The sequence below is a fragment of the Alternaria postmessia genome, assembly GCF_024291825.1.
Source record: "Alternaria postmessia strain BMP 2775 chromosome Unknown scaffold_15, whole genome shotgun sequence".
Lineage (NCBI taxonomy): Eukaryota > Fungi > Ascomycota > Dothideomycetes > Pleosporales > Pleosporaceae > Alternaria > Alternaria postmessia.
The window spans coordinates 350629-369846 of NW_026260088.1; the positions used below are offsets into that span (position 1 = coordinate 350629).

The window sequence follows — 19218 nt, forward strand, 5'->3', positions numbered from 1 at the left end:
ACGAAAAGAGCGAGTAACTTCTTTTCTTTTTTGCCGTGCTATAAGTCAATTGCTCCTCAGCTGCGGCTGAGAACCGGTGACATTAGTGCCTTGAATCGCTTCAATAGCGCTTCAGACTGCTCTAAAGTCAGGATGTGGGGTGTAAGGCTGCTTCGCCTCAAAGTCCATAAACAAACGTAAGTCTATCGTCACCTTCTCTGCCTCGTACAGCCTGCTCAAGCCAATCACCAATCGAGGCAAGCTTCGCATGTGACCGCGTCACGTCGATAGCTCTCCTCAGCCACTGCTGTTGCTGCGGTAGCGGTCCTCTACCATGCACTCTCTCTGCCTCAACGTCATCTTCACTCCACTTGCGCAGAATTCCCTGCCTTGTCTCGTTCTCGTGCTTTAAGCGTCTGTAGAAAAGCACATATCCAAACGCCGCTAATGCAACAGACGCAAGTGTCCACCAAAAAGGCACAATATAGCCACCCGCTGCATATTTTGGTCGAAACAAGATAGCTGAGATGACTCCAGCAAGATTGCCCCAGCCATTGATACCGAGGAGCAATGCACGCTTGCCGGGCGATGGTGTGTTACCAGATATCCAGGCTACAGTAAGCGGGGAAGCAATGTAGGTGCCAGAGAGGAGAATGTTGAGGGCGATGTAACGGGGTACTGCCCATGAGCTTGGGAGCAAAACCACGAGAATCAAACCCGCTACCATGATGAGCAGACCTAACATGATCGGCTTGAGGCGTATGCGATGCTTGTCGCTATAGCTGGCGGCGAAGTATAGTACGATGGCTCCACAAATATGTGGCGGTGCAGTGAGCAAGTTGATGAGCGCAGGGTTCGCGTCCTCGGTCAGAGGTGCTAGTACGAGCGGGAGGAAGACGGAGAAGGCATAGACCGGGACGGCGGACAGGACATTACAGGCTAGAATGTGCCAAATCTTGGTGTTGAAGACTGCGGATAATATATCGTGGGGACTGAGTCCACGGTCGTCCACCAGTTGTCGTGTTGGTGTGATTGTGGAGGCCGAATGCTTGGACGAGTCAAGAAGGCCTCGGGACTCCTCGTCGTAGGTATCTTCCGTTTCGTGCTCGTCTTCTTGAACGGCCGCAGGCGCATTCTGTATGTCTCGATCTCTCACAACACGCGCCGATGCATACTGACGTTCCTCAGGTGTTAGAAACCATGCCGTCTCTACGCTGTGTGGTAGCCAGAAGTATCCGATGAATGCCACAACGATAGTGAGTGTGCCCTCAAGTAGAAACAGCACCTGCCACGGTCGCCAATCTTTGTCCGAGCCTTCCTCATCATTTCCGAAGTGGGAGAAGACAAGGTAGCTTATAAGGCCACCGAGAGCACCGCCGACGGCTGCCTGACCGTAGAAGAATGAGAGCCGTCTGCCGAACTCGAAGCGTGTGTAGAAGAGGGAGAGATATGTGACAGTGACTGGGTAGAATCCCGCTAGCCATCATGTCAGCGCTGTACTTATAATGTTCCGAGGATGCTATCCATACCTTCAAGACACCCGATGAGTATGCGCAACGTATAAAGCTGCCATCTATGCCGTACCCACGCATGCAACGCTGTGCATACTCCCCAAAGAATCATGCAACTAGGTACCCAGAGCACCATGCCATATCTTCTTCCCAGCGCCGCGCCGACGGGTTGTAATGCAACGAAGAAGGCGAAGAAGAGCGCGACAGCGGTGTTCAGCGCACCCTTATCTAGTCCGACATCCGCCGTAAAGTGCGCAGATTCTGCATTTCCAATCTGAACCGGATTAGCATAAACTTTTCTTTTTGAGTCGCGGGTACCTACATTCGACTTATCGAGCGCATTAAACAAGAACAGCAGCGCCAGAAACGGAAGTAACAAGCAGTCCAACTTTCTCAGCGTGCTCTTATGCAATCGCGCATCCACGCCATGTAATTCCTCAGCTTCCTCCGGCGGCATTGTTGTGTTTACTGAAGCTGAGGAACCAGGAGCTGCAGCGAGCTCGTACTCATCGGCCATATTGTCGGGCGCCAAGAATCAGCCCACGCGGACGCATCACAGGGTCTGCGACTTCGGATGACCTCGGTCGAGGGTGTCGGATTTGGATGGAATGACTAGAATGTTCAGGGTGAGACATGGCGAGGTTTCTGGAGGTGTAAGACGGGATATGGCCTAGGTTAATAGCGGTTTTGAATAGGGACTTGGACCCTGATCAATTGATGGGATGACGAGGGCTTGGAGATCGACGCCCAGATGGGAAATGGCCGAGGATGCTGCGTCTTATCGATAAGACACGTCTACCAACAAACTGAGAACCAAACACTTTTAGAGTCCTTTAGTTTACGTGAAGATACCAAGAAATACACAATGGCATCATGCGTACGTACTTCAGCTCTGGTATCTGATATGTTGTTCATTGATAGCTCATCTCGAAACGTTCAGACTCGTAGCAATCATTCTGCCTCCGCCGTCTCTAAATCCCTCCTCCCAAACGCCTTAACAGCCTCATAGTACAGCGTAGCAGTAGCCTCACACGGACCCTTGGCTGACTCATTCGCACACTGATTGAACATGTCCGTTTTGAAATTATCGTCGATTCGCGCCTTGTTTGCTTCGAAGCGGTTTTGCGCCTTGAAGTTACGGTAGCCAAAGTCGTGGCGGTAGCAGGAGTTTATGACTGTAAGCATGTGTATTAGTATGAGAAGAAGAGATGGAGCGTTCGTTAGATGAAATACGGAAAAGAGGGGATGGAATAATGATGAGGATAGAGGTAGGAGATATGAGAACATACAGTCAAATCCAAACGGATTATCTGGACTCGCAGTACACCCATTGCTGGACCAATCTAACTCAGGAGGGTTCTTTGCATTGCGGTTTGTGATGAACTCGTCGATGGAAATGTCGAACATATAGCTGTCTGTGACCTGCTCGAGAGACGCCTGGCGCGAAACAAGTGCTGCAGGAGCAGATACGGCGAGCGACGCAAGGCCGAGGACAGTGGCGAGAATGATGCACCTCATAGTAGAAGGATTGCCAGAAGTACTGGAATTGGAATAACTGGATACCTGCTACAGCTGAGCCATGATGACTTTATACCTACCTCGGATCCCACGATGTCTTGTTATGCCGACGTATACGCCGCGCGGTCAGGTCTTTCCCGCTCTTGGAAACCTGCCATGTCAAGGGTTCCTGCATCTGCACTCTACTGCATAACATTTGCATATATGGTTGCACATCGTACAGTACACCTCGTTGAGTTAGATCCTTATTCGCTGAAAGTGTTGCAGGATCGAGAGAAACAACATGGGGGGATGACAGAAACGTGCATGCGTATGCCAGATCAGTCGGCTGTGCGGTCTTATGTCGGACTGACCAAGAGATTGGTAGCAGGTGATCCGAGGCAATCTCTTGATTCGCTCTTCCAGAGCCTCAATTACTGCGCATCATGTCGATCGACAGTGTTTGTTGGCTAGTGTAAGGAAGAAGTAAAAATGCTAAAGCCAAGAGGGGGATTTGAGATGAGAGTAAGAAAAAGGGCCGCCATACCTGGAGATGGGTGTTCTGTGGACTCGAATGCATGGTTAGCCTCATCTCGCTACAGTTGAACACAAACCGAACACCAACTCAAAAGATCGTATAGACACATAGGGTAGACTTGGAGATAGCGTACACGTAGGTATCTTCGCATGTGAGAAGCTTAGCTGCCTACCCCACGTGTTATAAATATAGTAAAAGTAAGGGAAGCTGCTTCTGCAAGGCCGCGTATAGATTGGTCATCGGATATGTCGACTGTCATGTTTTTGTGGCTGTGCATCACTCCTGGAGGGAACCCCACAACTAATCGCAATCATTTTTCTGTAAGTAGAACGTACGGAGAAAAAACATCTCGGGGAGGGAGAGCCGAGAAGACTGGTGACGGAGGGAAATCTGATCGTCCATATGAACCGTCTCGGTAAGCCCCACTTTCGTCAAGCAATGTATGACTGTTGCCGTAAGAGTACCCCGTGTACTGTACCTGGTCCAATGGTTCAGTCCGTCGAATCCGTGTGCTACAAGAGTGTAGAATAGTCCCTAAGAACAAGGAAAGTGTTACTGCAGTCAGCGCTTCACAAAAGAACCACCATTCCTTCGTGCAATGCCATTCAATTGTCTATGAGCATATTCCCACTACTTGTACAGTGTCATCCGCTCTTTCTTGTTGTTCCAGTCCCCTCGCTTACAACTTGCTGATGAAGAGACGGGCGGCGAACAGGCGCACACGCTGGGGAAGGATGTACTTGGAGAAGACGTAGATGAGCGATGGCAGGAGGATGAAGGCCACGGTGGTCTCGTTGACGAAGAAGAAGGGAATGAGCTGGGGCATGGCCGACTTGAGGACGGTCTATCGCTTGTGTTAGCTTCCTTGTCTGGCCGTCTTTGCCATGTCCAATCCATCTCACCATCTGCTGTGGGCCAACCTCGGTCTTCTTGTTCTGGCTCGCGAGGAGAGCGGGACGCGCCATGGCGGCAACGGATGGGCGGGCAGCCATGGGCGCGCGGGCAGCGGCGGCCCTGGAGAAGGGGCGGAGGAAGCGTGCGGCGTTCATGTTGGGCTACCTGTAGTTTTGCGGGTCAGCGCGCTGCTGTGGAGGTCCAATTGGCCGCGAGAGAGCTTTCGGAGGGGAAATTGACGCACTGGACGAGGGATCCGAAGCCTGGGGAGATGAGCGGAGATGGTGTTGCGGTCGCGGGGGATTTGGTGGTGTTGCTATCGTCGTCCGCAAAAGCTCGCACAGCTGCGATCCCGGCACTTGCCGCGTCCGTGCAGAGGGCTTGGCGCTACGCCCTCTTGTCCCGCCAGCTCTCCGCATCTTCCCCACGACTACCTTCCATCAACTGTGAACTATTACGCCTCTTATCATACTCTAAGCTCGCCTGCCCCGGCTATGCAAACGCCTCTTTCTGTCTACAGCAACGGGCTATAGTGCGCCAGATCAGCCCTTGTGAATTTGCACAAAGACTGACATCGGATTGGCACATTGGTCGACATATGATCATTGGTGTAGAGGTAATTTGTGACATTTGTCTGCATCTGCATCTCAGTGCTGTATAGCTTCGTTGTCAATCACCCCTAACATGGTAAATGAGCTAGTGTTGGCTCTTCCTTTCAACCGCGTCAAGTGCGGGGTGGGCAGTACATGTAAGGACGCACGCAGCATGCTGGACATATGAAGCAATCGTCGCAAATCGGCCTATAACAATTCATATCATACAAGATGGCAATAGAAAAAGTCATGATACTAGGGGTAAAGAGAAGCGACGAGACTACCAACCGTCACCACTTCGCTGACAAGACGAGTAGAATTGGGAACTATGCCTTTCCATCATCAACGCCATCTTCCCACAATACAGCAAGCCTGGTACTGCAGAATATCAAGTCACTGTACTCACATATCCTTCACAAACTCTCAGTCTCCCCCCTCATGTCTCTCCTTCCGACGTTCAGCATCAGAAGTCAGATTACACGTCGACTTCACTACAATCAGCCATGGCGGGACAAGATCTTGTCATAAGCACTATGTCAGGCGGTGATTCAGATCAACAGATTCGCATTATCGATGCCGCCGTCGCGGCGGGTGTCAAACGCTTCATTCCTGATGAGTTCAGTCACGACAGCATGAACGAGCACATACGAGGGCGCATCCCAAAATATGCGGGACGAGCGAAAGTCATTGCCCATCTCCAAAAAATACCCAAAGACCATCCAGACTTTGAGTGGACTGCAATCGCGACAGGATACACGCTCGACACCCAGCTTATCAGCGGCAACATGGGTTTCGACATGGAATGGCATAGTGCGACTATCCACGGTACTGGCACCGAACCATTCTCAGCCTCTAGTCTAGAAAGAGTAGGACAAATCGTCGTTCGCACCATACAACACTGGGACGAGATCAAGAACCAGTATATATACGCTGCTGGTATGATAACATCTGCCAACGAGGTTCTGAGATCTGCTGAGAAAGCGATGGGTCACGAGTTCACTGTAGGAAACTACGACGTCGAAGAGTGTATTGTTGAAGGTCAGAAAAGGATTGAGAAGGGGTTCCCCGATTCTGGAATGTTTCTGCTTGAACGAAGTGTGCTGTACGACAAGACACTGGAAGCCTCGAAGCCTTTCAAAGACTGGAGCGCAAACAGTATAATGGGACTTACCCCAGAGTCAGTTGAGGTTGTCGTAAGCACGGCTTACCACGACTTCAAACACCATGGCAAACCCGGATGCGGTTGTTCATCGTAACACTTACAACCCAAAGTCTCGCGCCCAGCCTTCTCACTTAAATTGCATCGCATATCATCTACCCCAGCACCCACCTCCTCCCCAAATTGTAGTGCCTTCCCAAAGCGTGTCCCCTCTTCCCGCATGATCTCTCCTTCCCCACATACCCCCCTTGCCCCCTTTCCTTCCTTGAACAGAAGTCTGGCAGTCCTTCATACAGCACTCTCACCGATCAAAGCTATGTTGTGCATATGCCGATTACGCCACGTCGTAGATCCCGTTCGGAACGCCTGGACCTTGTGGATCACTGGCCTCAGAATACGGGTATGCGATCCAGGAATGCGAAGTGAGCGCGTCAGTTAGACTTCCGGGAGGAGCGGAGCGCATGAGTAATTTACTTTGTGGTGGGAAGGTTTGCGGGATCATGTAAGGAACGGCGTGACTCGTGATGAGGGACGCCGAGATGCGGGGCTCAAGGGAAGACTAGGATGGGGAGGGTCGGGGGGAGGTGCTCTAACAGACCCCATGACACCATCAAGAAGGAGTGTAAGCCGACGACTGAAGTCAAAAACGTTGTCACATCGATCCATGACCAAAAATATCACATGTTTCTCCACCTTTGCGGTGAACAGTCTCAGCTTCAACTTCGGTTCTCTTCCCACCAGATCCACCCCACCTATCCATCCAACGACCAACTACGGCCATGAGTCCGAAAAGCCTCATCCATGTTACACAGCCTCACGCCCTACGTGTTCCATGGACGACCCTCACAAGTCACAGCCTCAGTTTCGGGTTGCTGCAAAACCTGAGACTAGACGGCAAGAATGCTGAAACACGGTATGTGCGGGAGTTGGAGTATTCTTCGTCCGGCAGTTGTGATGGGCGGAATGGAGCGGATATGTTGTTGGGAATACGTTGTACTTTTCGTGACTGTGGTTGAGGTGTTATGGGTGGTTGGGGATGAAGTGGCAGTGCGTGTGTCTCGGTGTGGCTCGGTGCTGGGACGGTTGTGTGAGAGGATTGTAGATCTATCTTTTTGCTTTTACCCGTTGCAGATCAATTTAGTATCCGTCTTTTGATTTTCCTGCTGCTTTTCCCGCTGCTCTTCCCGCTCGAGCCTAATGGTTCTTTTCGGTTTCCAAAAAGAGCGTGTTCAGCAGTTTCGAGTATCACGCAGTGAAGTAGAAGAGGTTCAACAGTTTCGTGAATGGATACTCTCCAATGTTTTGTTGAATTGTTTGCAAATCTGCAGAAGCAAGTCTATAACTACCAAGGTCTACCTACGTGGTAAAGGGGGATATCGCTAGTGTGTGAGTGGGAGAAAGATGGAAAGCGATGCTACTGAAAATGCTGGATGTCGTTCCTTCGTGATATGCCCAATGCAATCGATAGAACTCGCGCGCAACGGAAACGACGCTGTAGAAATGAACGCTATAGACAAGAACGCTGGAAAGGGGTGGGAAAGACGCGAGATTAAAGTGCAAAAACGATCAAAAACGAGAACCCATACAACGCTTTTTGTACGGTGACCTTTTCATGCTACTCCGCCGTTGCAGTGACCCATCGCCGGTAACGCCCACTAAAACTTAGCCCACAATGGTTGCTTGTGAAAGAATGTCTAGGAGTCGTCTAACAGACTCAAATCATGCTCGCGATCGAGTTGAGTGCCGTGGTCGTTGTTCGTATACCAACGAGCTCAGGTTCGCTAACTTGATGCGAGAGGTTCGGTGAATACTGGTGACCGGAGAAGCTCGACAAGCTTTGTAACGGCGTTGTAAACATGCCAACCACAGGTTCGTGTCTGTTGGAAGGCTCGCCGTATGTCTCACCAAACGATGTCGCTGTAGGGGTTCGGAGCGAATGCATCGTGGGCGTTGCAGAGGTTGGTGTAGGGTATGCTGTACTGCTAGGATTGCATGAGGCGTTGACTTGCGGTGTCGATGTTGGTGTCGAGGTTGGCATGGAAGACGGCCCGCTTGACATGCCGTAAGACTGGAGAGACGAGCTGCCGGGTATCGGTGTTGGCGTGGAATGACGGTGAGATGCTGAGTCTGCTTGCGGGAGGTCTTGCTTGATCGGATACGACGAGGACGTAGCTGAAGCGGATGATGCCGCGCGGACGCGTCCAGCTTGTGTCTCACGGCGGCGTTTGGGCCCATCTTTGACTTTGGGGTGTGTGTGACACTGTGTCGTTGTTAGCACCACAGAATGCGACGTAAGGAATACCATCTTACCTTGTATGCATGCCGGAACCACGTCGTTCCTTTCTTCTTGTTGCTGACGAGCGCTATCCATTCACCGCAGCTTCCACAAAGCCCTTCCCATACGTCAAGATTGCCTTCCGTCCGGCGTGTGTCTTGGGGGCCCTGGAATGCCGCACCGGTGGCTGCGCTAACACCATGAGTGAAAGACTTGTCGTACCAAAAAGCGCTATTCTTGAGGACAAGCCATCTGCCGGGCTTGCATAGACCGCACCAGCCTTCTCGTTTGTTGCCATGGCCACGTACCCATCGTGGAGTGTACAAATCGCCAACAAAGCGAAGATCCTGCTCATGTGGGATGAGGTCTGGGTCCGAAGGGTTCATATCGGATTCTGGTGGGTTCAACGCTTCCTCGTGCAGAGACGAGTACAGATCCGGCGGGTCTGAGAGATCTGCAAAGTGAGATGAACAGCCTCCATGACGATCGGCATTACTTTGGAGCAGACGGAAGAGGCCCTGAGAAGGTAAAGGCCTGGGCACTTCGAGATGGAACTGCTGTTGATCTTGAGGCGCGAAGAACGGCTGACTGTTGGGATGCGATGGAGGAGTTTGCGAGTACAGCACATTTTGAGTCGGCAATCCAAAATTGTTGTAGGCACTGGGAGGGTAGGCGGGCATGGAGTGATGCGGGTTCATCCGGGGGCCGTACGGCGCGTAGCGATCCGAGACTTGTGACATTGGGCGCGAGTTGTTCGGAGTCGATGTTGGCGCTTGTCCAGTAGACCACCTCTTGAATCTGTTACTGTCAAGTGTGTACGGCGATGAGCGGATGTTGCCATGCGATGCTGGTGATGTGCGGGATCGACTCCCGCTGCGAACAACCCCGTCATACTGCGGGCGCCGTGGTGACGCAAGAGGCGATAGAAGATGACTGGCACTTTGCTCCGCTTGGTTCCATGTATCATACTCAGACGCATATGAAACTGGTTCGGACGAACCCATCTCTTCGTAAGCTGCCGATTCCGGCAGCACACCGCCTGTACTCGACATCGAGAAGGAAGACTCAGACATTCGTCGAGTAGAATTTGGGTTGAACTGTGCCATATTTTCGTGTTCGTGTTGGCCCATGTTGTTGTACTGGCGTAGGTCGATTATCGGAGTGTTCTCGTCGTGTCCCATCATACCATGGCTGAAGTCGGCCACGTCCGAATCCAGAGCAGGGAAAGACTCTAGCTCTTCACATACTTTCTGACCCCATGGACCTATACTCATTAGCACTGCATACATGCTTGCTTCTGAAGACACTTACTTGTGTCGATGACGTTGGGAAAGTAGTTCGTTGTTGCCAGTGATTGCGGGGCATTCATAGAGCTGCTGTAGATACCACCAGTCGTAGCAGTCGGCTGCGACGTCATCATGTCTGGTCTTCCCATAAATTGCTGCTGGTCTTCCCTCCCGCCTACAGTAGGTCCGCGCGGCGCAGCATAGTACGAAGAATGGGTCTGCGGCACAGCCCACGTGGGCTGTGGTGGCGACGGTCTGGACATAGGTTGCATGCCTTGTTGTTGTTGATGTTGATGATGTTGCTGACTATGTTGAAGGTCTCCGTATGCATACATCGTTTGCATTCCCGGAGCAGATGAGGAATATCCCATAGCGTACTGTCGATTAGGTGACGGGCGGTATCTATGAAGACGATTAGTCTGCGTAGGCTCTACACCATCGTGAATGCTTACTGTTGAACCGCATTGAATTCCATCTTGAGTTTCGTCCTTATATACAACGACCTTAACGATGGTCTGGAAGTAGTCTGCGTTGCAATGTGGTAAGTGACTGTTTAGGCGTTCCATATTGTTCCGAGTTGCTGAACATGATAGTGCTGGACTAGCGACGGCCAAGCCAGGATATGCTGCAGCGCAAAGGAGCAATGACAGATCGGAAAAACTTACACTGGTAACGAAAGTAGAAGGCTGCAGTCAAATGAATGTATCGAGCGATAGCGCGTGCGACTATGGCTGAGCAAATGTGGCGCCGAATGGTATGTAAGCTTCTCAAAAGAGTGTACGAGAACAAAGTTCTCAACGCAGCCAGCGCGGATGGAGCCCGCTCCAAATGAAAGAAATGTATATGAAGATAGTTGGGCAGGATCCTAAAGAGTGACGGGCCAAATAGCAGGAAAGGCGGTTGGAGGGGTTGCTAGGCTATATGATGTATACACGGGGGTTGCAACATCCGAGAAGGAACAACGAAGAGCAATGGTCTCTGTGATTGACGCAACGGAACCGCTTGGGCGCAAGTTTGAGAGAAGTGTCGCGACGCGCCTTGGCTGCAGGTGATCTGGAACGGCCACAGCAGAAGCGTTCACCCAAAAGAGAGTCTGGCGGGGATGGTGTAGCGGGTGGTGGACCGGGCGCAAGGCTGCTGGGATGCCAAAAGGCGATTAGACGCACTTTGAACGGTCGCACCAGTCGTTGTCTCCATGATCCTCTCGGCTGGCTCGGAGAGGCTCCTCAGGGCTGCGCACCAAGTGCCCCATGTTATTGAGGCCGAGCTGTTAACATGGATACTGCGCTGCCACGGCCATGGTGACCACATGCTGACAGGGAGCTGTTGGTCGATGAGTTCAGAGAAAAGGGCATCCCAACACTGGTTCCAACTCGGACTCGAGTTTCAGCGCTCGAACGGGATGGTGCATGTCGTTTATGGAAGGATGGAGTGATGGGAGAGGTTGGCCATGAGATACGCAACTTCCCGCTGTATCAACTCCACTACCAGGGTTTAACCATCCAGTTTCATCATAGCTGGAAAAGTTTTGTCTCAATCGAGAGCGAGTCTGATGGCACGGAGCAGCTGATTGGGAGGGTGGGGGGTGTATCATCGCGTGTGGCGCGTAGTTTGGTGAGGGTGGGGATGAGTCAGCATTCGCTTCCAACTGGCCCACGTCTCTTTACCGCGTCGCGACATGTCCGAAACACTCTTGACACACGTCCAGGGGAACCTGAGACCCACTCTGCTCGCAACGTGTACCGCACCATCAACACATTTCTCGGTTTTTTCTGGATTGATTCGCCGACACGGACGCTCGGTTGTGTCGCGCAGCGGAGTTGTAGCCGCATTTCCACTTGACGTCGACGCTTTCAGCAATTTACTGCCCAGATGCACCGTGTTATCGCCGAATAGTGGCATCGTCAACTGCCCATGACCGAAGCGATGCCACTTCATTCCGTTCTGCTCGGCATGGTGTTATCTTTGCGGAACAGAAACATGTGCAACTCGTCAGCCGAGTGCAGTTCCATAGCACGGTGCAAGCGATGACAAGCTTCTGCACTGTCCATTGAGTCAGGATGACAACTGACAGCGGCCGATCGACAAATCACCTGCTAGTTCAGATGTTAGGACTCTTTATTCTCAGAATTCAATATTCCCATGACTTGGCGACGTTCAAAAAGAGTATCTGCCTTGACATCACGAGGCCGCGGAGCGGTTCGTAGCAATCTTGCCCTGACCCATGGACTCGCTACTTTGAATGCCTCAGTCCTGTACCACCACCAATTCCCCACATATTTGTCAACAACATATGTTTGCCACCGGAACCCGACTACCCAGGCTACCTGCAATCTTCTCATCGTTCGAAGCATGAACTCCACAGTGCTGCCTCGGGTTCCGTGTGGCGTCTACCGAAGCGGACGATGCGCTACAAGGAAGGACCTGCAAGCACGTAAGTGATGTGGCTTGGAGGGGCATCGCGCATGATATGAACGAACTCGATTCGGAAGAACTCACCATAATAATTGATAGCTATTCCGCCAATCGAAGTAGCTGCTCGACCCCCTTGTTTACCTTTAACGCGTGCATATTTGGTGGGTACTGAACCATTCCACAGCTACTCGGTGTGACTACCATCTTCGAAGATCCGATGACCTCCAGCTGCCAGTCTGTTCTATTCGTCACATCCAATCGCAAGCACCATGAAACTTGGGTGGACATACAGAATCAAGATACGATATCGCCATCACCAAACAACCTTGCAACATTGATCGTTTGCGGAACCTACACCTACCACAGCAAGGGTTACGGACGCGATATTGCGACCACATATGATCGAAGACGACGCAAACCGTGCACTGCAGATTTTGCAAGTAACAGGTTCCAAGTCTGCGAAACGATCTCACGACAGCCCCTCGTACGTCATGATAGACACTGTTCTCGCCATGGCTCTAGATCTCGACATGTGGACCTACTATGGAGGCGCATTTCACTGGACGTGAGAACACCTGAGCAGCAAGAAGAGGAAACTACCCCTCATCAGCTCGACCCTCAGGCATACTATACTTGGCAACCGCGAACGACAGCACAGCGTCGAGCCAGCGAACAAACTTCAGCCTCATGACGTGTCATTCATTAACTCAAGACATCCAACAACTGCCCCGAACCCAGCCGCTCATCTTCAGCCCTAACAGCCCTAACACCCAAAATCCTGGGATCGACATTTTACGACGAGGGTAATCCATGTCACCAAGACACTGGTTTTGACAGGCCATCGCTGGCGGGAGCGGGACGCGCGGACAATAGCCACGGCACTAGTTATAGTAAGGAATTTGGAAACTCAATTCTACTATAAACCTACTTCACTACTAGACGCGATCGGAAACTAGGAGAAGACTGTGCGGCGAGTTTTGCGACGCGACTTGGGCATATAGAGTGCGTCGGGCGAAAATGTGGGAGCGTGATTATTGTCTGCAGCCGAGGTAACCGAAGGGGTGAAAAGGGCGGGTACAATGTGCTGTCTCAAATTCGTGGTAGGTATTCAGGATGATCAAGTAGTTAAATCGTGATATGCATTACATCTACGACAGCCTCATCTGGGCGCAGTCTTCCATCGACTCCTGAGCAACAACACCCAAACCAAGATAAATATCTGTCCATCAATTTTCAACATCCTCCAACCCACCTAGAGTTTGCCAATCTTGATCTCACACTCCCCACTCACAGTATCGAAACTCAAGCTACTATCTCCTTCTCCTTTCTTCGCTTCAACATGGTTCTTCCCTGGCTCATCATTCTCTCCTAAAAGTTCCAAATCCTTGCCTTGCAAATGCAGCGCGCCACTCAAACTCGTGCCATCAACAACCCCCGACCATTCTGGCGGATACGTCACATCCAAGCCCCCAGACGTACTCTTATGCGTGCTGACTAGACCAGACATGGCTACGTTCTTCGCCTTGTACGGCGAGCGCAATGTCAGAGTTGTCTGTCCCGAGTGCGTAGAAGTGTAAATCTCAGACTGATAATCTCCGGATTTGAAAGGCAGGATATCAGCTGTGACTAGACCGGCTACAGAGTTGAATTCCGTGCGGGAACCGTGGATAAATGTGCCATCGACGGAGCCGACGGTGGTGTTGATGTAGGTTTGGTAGTCGCGGTCGGGGATGTGTTTGCGCTTGAAGTCTGTTCGAATGCTTCCAGATAGCGAATCTACCATGAAGATAGCTGGGTTCGTGGAGCCTGAAGCTGCAGCTTGGGGCTCAATGTCGATGTTCACGGATCCACTTTTCGTCTTCACGGAAAGGAGGTCAGACAGTGCGTATTTCCCGCTTATGGATCCGGAGATGGTTTGTAAGTATGTTTGGCGAGAGGAAAAGTCTACAGCGTCGAGGGTACCGGTAGTGGTGGAGATGGATGTTGTGCCTTTGACAGTGAAGTTTGCGCCGGGGTGGATCTGCATACCCATGTGTGTGGTTGCGACTTTGAAGTTTGATAGTGAGGCGCCTGGGGCCATGTAGATTACTACCGACATGCCGAGACAGGCGGTGCCGGGGCGTACGCCGTCGAAGCCGTCAGGGAAGGTGGGGTCACCGATGGTTATGCCGGTTGAGCTGGATGCGTATGCGACGCTGTTGACGTCGACTGATGATGATACAGCGTAGGACATTTTTACCTGTATGGTACCAGCTGCCTGCTCTGGGGGTGCTTGCGCGACGTGTATCCAGCCGGCTACCCGTTTGTATGGACCGTCTAGCTGATGCACTGCTTCTTGGATATTGAGCTCGCTCGCCTTACTGAAGTCGTGGTGTTCGGTTCGAACATTATATTGCTTTCCACATTTTGCTGGCCATCGGATGGGGAAAGATTGCTTGGGTGCTGCTTGCGCCGCGGCAGACGGCGATGGCCATGGGACGGCGATGAGGCTTGGCTTGTCGGAGTCATCATCGATGAATCCTTCTGGGTGAGCGGCATCGCCTTGTGCGGACTGTGCCGACGATGGGGCGGTAGTCACAGTGGCCTTGGTACGGGTATCAGTACAAATCTCTTTTCTCCGCAGCATTCAACTAACTTGTTTGTCCCTCCGAACAGATACTGCTGCGACCATGAGGGCCAGCATCGCCGACACAAGCATCATCGCAAGTATCGTTCCAGCCACCTTCAGCCATGTCTTCTTGAGGCATTGCTGCCTTAGGCTTCTTCCTCTGTACTGCTCTTCTTTGAACCTCGCATCTCTTGCTTCTCGTCCATCAAAGGAGAGCAGCCTTGCGCCTTCTTCGCCACTCAATCGACTTGAGATGAGGCCAGGCGTTGTAGCTTCAAGGTAGCTAGGTGGAGGCCTCTCGTTGTCGGTCTCCTGGTTGATAAAAGCCTCTAGAAGCGGCGTCGAGCGATCGTTGTACGGTGTCGGCTCAATGATAATCTGAGGCCTCAAAGACCGACTGTTCGCTGTCGCTGTATCGATGTACATGTTGGGCATTTTAGCTTCGTAATAGGGTATAATAAAAGAGTGAGTAAATAAAGATTGTAATGGGCGCACGCGCAAAGAATGGACCAAGCCAGGGTATCAAGAATGTACAATGAGAGCAAGAGGATGTGGAGGTCAAGAAAGAGGCCAGGCAGACATGTCCTAAGTAATCATCCCAAGCTCAGGCATCGAAGCTTGATCTGCAACTCCAAGGGCTGGGCCGACGAGTGCGATGCTACACATTTGTTTCGGTGGTGGAAACGCTGCATGTTTGATGTCGGCTTGGCGGTGGTTAGTGGAGGCGAACGGCTATCAATTCCGTTGTTTGCGCTTTTGTTCCGCAGAGAAGTTTCGATCCGATTTATGACTGTTGATCACTCATTGATGGTATCTAAACATATACTCGATCGAAACAGCAAAAGAATGCGTTGCGGATAGTGGTCACTTGGAGCGTGAGGAGGAAAAGTCGTGGCTGGTGCCGTTGGATGCGACGTCGGACGATGCGGGCGCTAGGCTAGGGGCTTGCACTGTCGATCAGGCACCCCAGGGCTGGAACCTCGCAGTGCCTCGGTACGCATATACGGTAATACGTAGAAGTGAGAATATGCGAGCGGAATCAACCCGTTCAAAACCATAGGCAAGAGCATGTTTCTGCTGAGATGAATCTAGATGGCTTTGAGTATGAGGCATACGATTCCAAGGACGAGTCCTGACCCCCAGCTTGTCAGCTTCCATGTGGAACCGTGTGTTTTCTTGTATATGGTTAAAATGTGTCAGAATTCATAGGCTGAACAAGCTTTCTAGCAGAATTGTGACGCTGAAGTTGCTGCTTTGTGGTCGTTGTGTGGCAATAGTGAAGGGAGAAGAGAGCAGGTGACATGGGAGCGGACCCCCGAGAGTGGGTGGGGCTTGGCGGTTGACGTAGCGAATTGTCGCATGGCGGGCGTGTCCTTTCCAAGTCAAAGTCAACGTCAACATGGCAGCGCTGCAGAAGTTATCGCAACTGTCGCAGCCACACTGTGTGCTCCTCGCCGTACAATATGCCACCGAATCCAACATCCTAGCGCTACGGGCGCTGACAGCACTCCGAGACGGCGATCTGCCGCTCGAGCTTACCCTGAGCATAATCCTCAACTACCTCCCGGAAGAGAGCGACCCCTCGTCGTATCACGACTTTCTGCATGACCTGGCGACTGGGTCGCGGTATCCTGGAGAAACCCCCGCTGCATCCCTCGACATATCCACGGTCGAACAACTCTCCAATTCGCGGGCGAAGAAGAGAAGGCACGCGCTGCATCTCCCGCCTGTAGTGCATCCCCTCTACGCAGACGAGGGCGAGCTCGACTTGTTCAGCCACTTTCTCATACACCGCGCCCACCGCATTGACGCGCAGACGGGCCTGCTGGATCTCGTCCCCCAGCTCGTGGTTCCCTTTCTGGGCCATTCCGAATACCTACGCACATGGTTCATATCCACTGTCCTCCCGCTTCTGCGCCTCAGCTATGAATACTACCCGCAATCGTCCGCTACCACGCTTGACGAATTCGCGTCGCTCAAAGGACGACGTGCTATCGATCACCAACTCTCACACGTTCGAAACGCAAACGATGCCCAGATACACAATGCAGCACGGGACCTGAAGGGCGTCGTTGCCCCATGGCTATGTGGAGCCAACGACCGCAAGAGGCGGCGAATTACACGCGAAGGTCGGAGAGCGTCAATTGCGCAGGACCAAGCACACGAACCAGACGATTGGGATTGTCTGTTCCAGTGGCTGCTACATGCCTCAAAGGACCATCTGCCACTCGTTGCTTCAGCCATCGCCGACTGGGACGGCCCAGAGGACATGGACTTGGGTGGCTATGAAGAAGGACGAGACTTTGTCGATGACGACCAACAGCGACAATTGGAGATGAAGTATGCACGAACAGCTCTGGCGTGCCTCTACCTGGTCGACAAGAGCGATGTTGCCTCACTGCAAACGGCGCATTCGCTCTTGTCGAGGATATGTACCCTTCTCAACTACGAGCCGCCTCCTGACCTTAGTATCGGCGTGGGGCAGTTGCCCTCGTACGACCTGAAGGACCCTCTGCTACAAGACTCGACGACTGCTCTACTTAGGGAGGATCGTTTGTTGGACAGAGACAACGTCATTACACAACCTGGCGCTGAAGCATTCCGCGTCCTTGAGCTAATCATTTTCTCCTCTTGTGTTCTGTCAACTTTGCAGCAACCAGTATCCATTCGAGAGGTTGCTAAGATGTCACTACGCGACGACTACGCGGAGCAACTATCGTTGTTGCAAAAGATACTCCATACACTGAACAGCGGCTCCAAGAAAGACAGCGAACAGTGGGCCACTATTCGTTCCAAGTTGTTGTGGCTATGGAACTGGGGTACTGACAACCACGACGAAGATCGCCAAGCCCAGGGTATCTTTGGTTTGCTAGAGCGGAAGGCTTTGGAAACGGAGATACTGAAAGCGCTTCTGGAGAGCAATCATTTCTCTCTCGCGATAGACCTGTACATGAAGCCAGCATTCGGGCAGCAGCCACTTCTTTCGTCCGATGTCGAACAGGTCGTACTTGCATCAGCCATGCACTACTACGACAATGCGAGCAACGGTAACCGCAACAGGGGTGGCATGAAGCGTGCCGCCGATATCATCAACGCATTTGTCCCTCACTTTTCCTCGTCGTCGCGGTTCCGACGGTTTCAAGCCTTGCTCACAGCGACGCATGCCATGTCATTCTATTCACTCATACTCCAGCATGGTGTACCTTTCCAGCCGGTCAACATTCGAGTGAGCCCTAATCCACTGTCGCTGGTGCGTAAGCTGCTATCACAAAACAGCGGTAGTTATACCAAGCTAGACGACTTGGTTTCTATCGGGCAGAACCTAGTAGTTGCAATGCCGTCGACTATCATGAAAGAAGAAGCAGAGAGCGTGCCGATGGATCCCACATCGATTGAACGGAAAAAAGCTGCCGCGGAGCGACGAGTGATCGGAATGGCCATCGAAGCAGCACTAGAAGAAGATGACTTTGAGACTGCTTACTCATATGTCGTCAACCGACTAACCCCTTCGACCCCATCTCCAACGCCACCAACGTCGTCAAATTTCTTCTCATTCGGATCTGCAGATGCCGAAGACCATGAAGACGAGGCAGAAGATGTTGCGTGGCGGGCTGCTCTGCGCGCTGGCCGACACGATACGTCTCTCGCTTCATCAAACTCCTGGTCACAAGCTGGTAATGCAGCACGCCCAGACTTGAGAAGATTAGAACAGCGCATGGAGCTACTCTCGCAAGCCCTGCTGCTTGCCCCGCCCAATCGCCTTGAAGAAGTACTAGGAGTATGGCAACAATGCGAAGCCGAGATGATGCACCTCCTGGCACAAGAAACCGAAGCAGAAGAGCGCTTTAACGATGCAGCCGACCGCAAACTCCCCGGCGCCTTCGACATGGACACCATTACCGTACAGCCGCGCCGTGAAGTCGGTCGTGGTGCTGTGGAAGAAGCACCCATGGGTCTCTTTGACGTAGCGCGTGGAGCTGCTGCAGCTTTTTCCAAGACGGCATTTCCACTGAGGGGTAGTGCTCAAGCTGCAACTTCTACAGGATCTGCAGGGCCGGGCTCGGGAAGGGTTAGTATGGATGGGAGTGAGAATGGTAGTATGGATGGAGGTGAGAGGGTCAGGAGGAGGGATATGGTGGCCAATGCTGCTACCGGGGCGCTTGCGTCTGGTTTGGGTTGGATGTTGGGAGCAAAGCCAGTCAATGAATAGGGTGGTGCGTGGTATATAGAATAAGCAGGTATCTGGCGCTGAAGGAGTGCAATGCTGGAGGGCTGTTATCATACCCAACTTCATGGATGCATTGGTTCCAGTATACATCGTTCGTTGACTAGATACTGTGGCGTGTGATTGTTTTGACAATCAGTGTCCTCATGTGGTAGGTATATGCAATGCTTCCATGCATGCACCCGTTCCGTATACCGTTCTCAAGTGCGTCGTTACTTTGACGCGCAGCAATCACTTA

General features: G+C 52.0%; 6 protein-coding genes across 6 annotated transcripts; 1 reads left to right on the top strand and 5 right to left on the bottom strand.

The window, feature by feature from the left end:
• Positions 1-157: 157 nt before the first annotated feature.
• Positions 158-2007, bottom strand: J4E82_003549 (uncharacterized protein; the record flags this gene model as incomplete). Its single annotated transcript, XM_051729834.1, has 3 exons — positions 158-1455; positions 1509-1764; positions 1813-2007. 3 exons carry the CDS (start codon positions 2005-2007, stop codon positions 158-160), a joined length of 1749 nt encoding a protein of 582 aa, XP_051590508.1.
• A 434-nt stretch (positions 2008-2441) lies between these two features.
• Positions 2442-3008, bottom strand: J4E82_003550 (uncharacterized protein; the record flags this gene model as incomplete). Its single annotated transcript, XM_051729835.1, has 2 exons — positions 2442-2665; positions 2780-3008. The coding sequence occupies 2 exons, from the start codon at positions 3006-3008 to the stop codon at positions 2442-2444; spliced, it is 453 nt and encodes a 150-aa protein (XP_051590509.1).
• Positions 3009-4204: 1196 nt separating this feature from the next.
• J4E82_003551 (uncharacterized protein) lies at positions 4205-4574 on the bottom strand (the record flags this gene model as incomplete). Its single annotated transcript, XM_051729836.1, has 2 exons — positions 4205-4369; positions 4428-4574. 2 exons carry the CDS (start codon positions 4572-4574, stop codon positions 4205-4207), a joined length of 312 nt encoding a protein of 103 aa, XP_051590510.1.
• Positions 4575-5243: 669 nt separating this feature from the next.
• On the top strand, positions 5244-6268 carry J4E82_003552 (uncharacterized protein; the record flags this gene model as incomplete). Its single annotated transcript, XM_051729837.1, has 2 exons — positions 5244-5273; positions 5330-6268. The coding sequence occupies 2 exons, from the start codon at positions 5244-5246 to the stop codon at positions 6266-6268; spliced, it is 969 nt and encodes a 322-aa protein (XP_051590511.1).
• A 1617-nt stretch (positions 6269-7885) lies between these two features.
• Positions 7886-10207, bottom strand: J4E82_003553 (uncharacterized protein; the record flags this gene model as incomplete). The annotated part of the gene is made up of 4 exons (XM_051729838.1): positions 7886-8431; positions 8482-9710; positions 9758-10134; positions 10185-10207. 4 exons carry the CDS (start codon positions 10205-10207, stop codon positions 7886-7888), a joined length of 2175 nt encoding a protein of 724 aa, XP_051590512.1.
• A 3192-nt stretch (positions 10208-13399) lies between these two features.
• Positions 13400-15190, bottom strand: J4E82_003554 (uncharacterized protein; the record flags this gene model as incomplete). Its single annotated transcript, XM_051729839.1, has 2 exons — positions 13400-14731; positions 14783-15190. 2 exons carry the CDS (start codon positions 15188-15190, stop codon positions 13400-13402), a joined length of 1740 nt encoding a protein of 579 aa, XP_051590513.1.
• Between the last annotated feature and the right edge of the window lie 4028 nt (positions 15191-19218).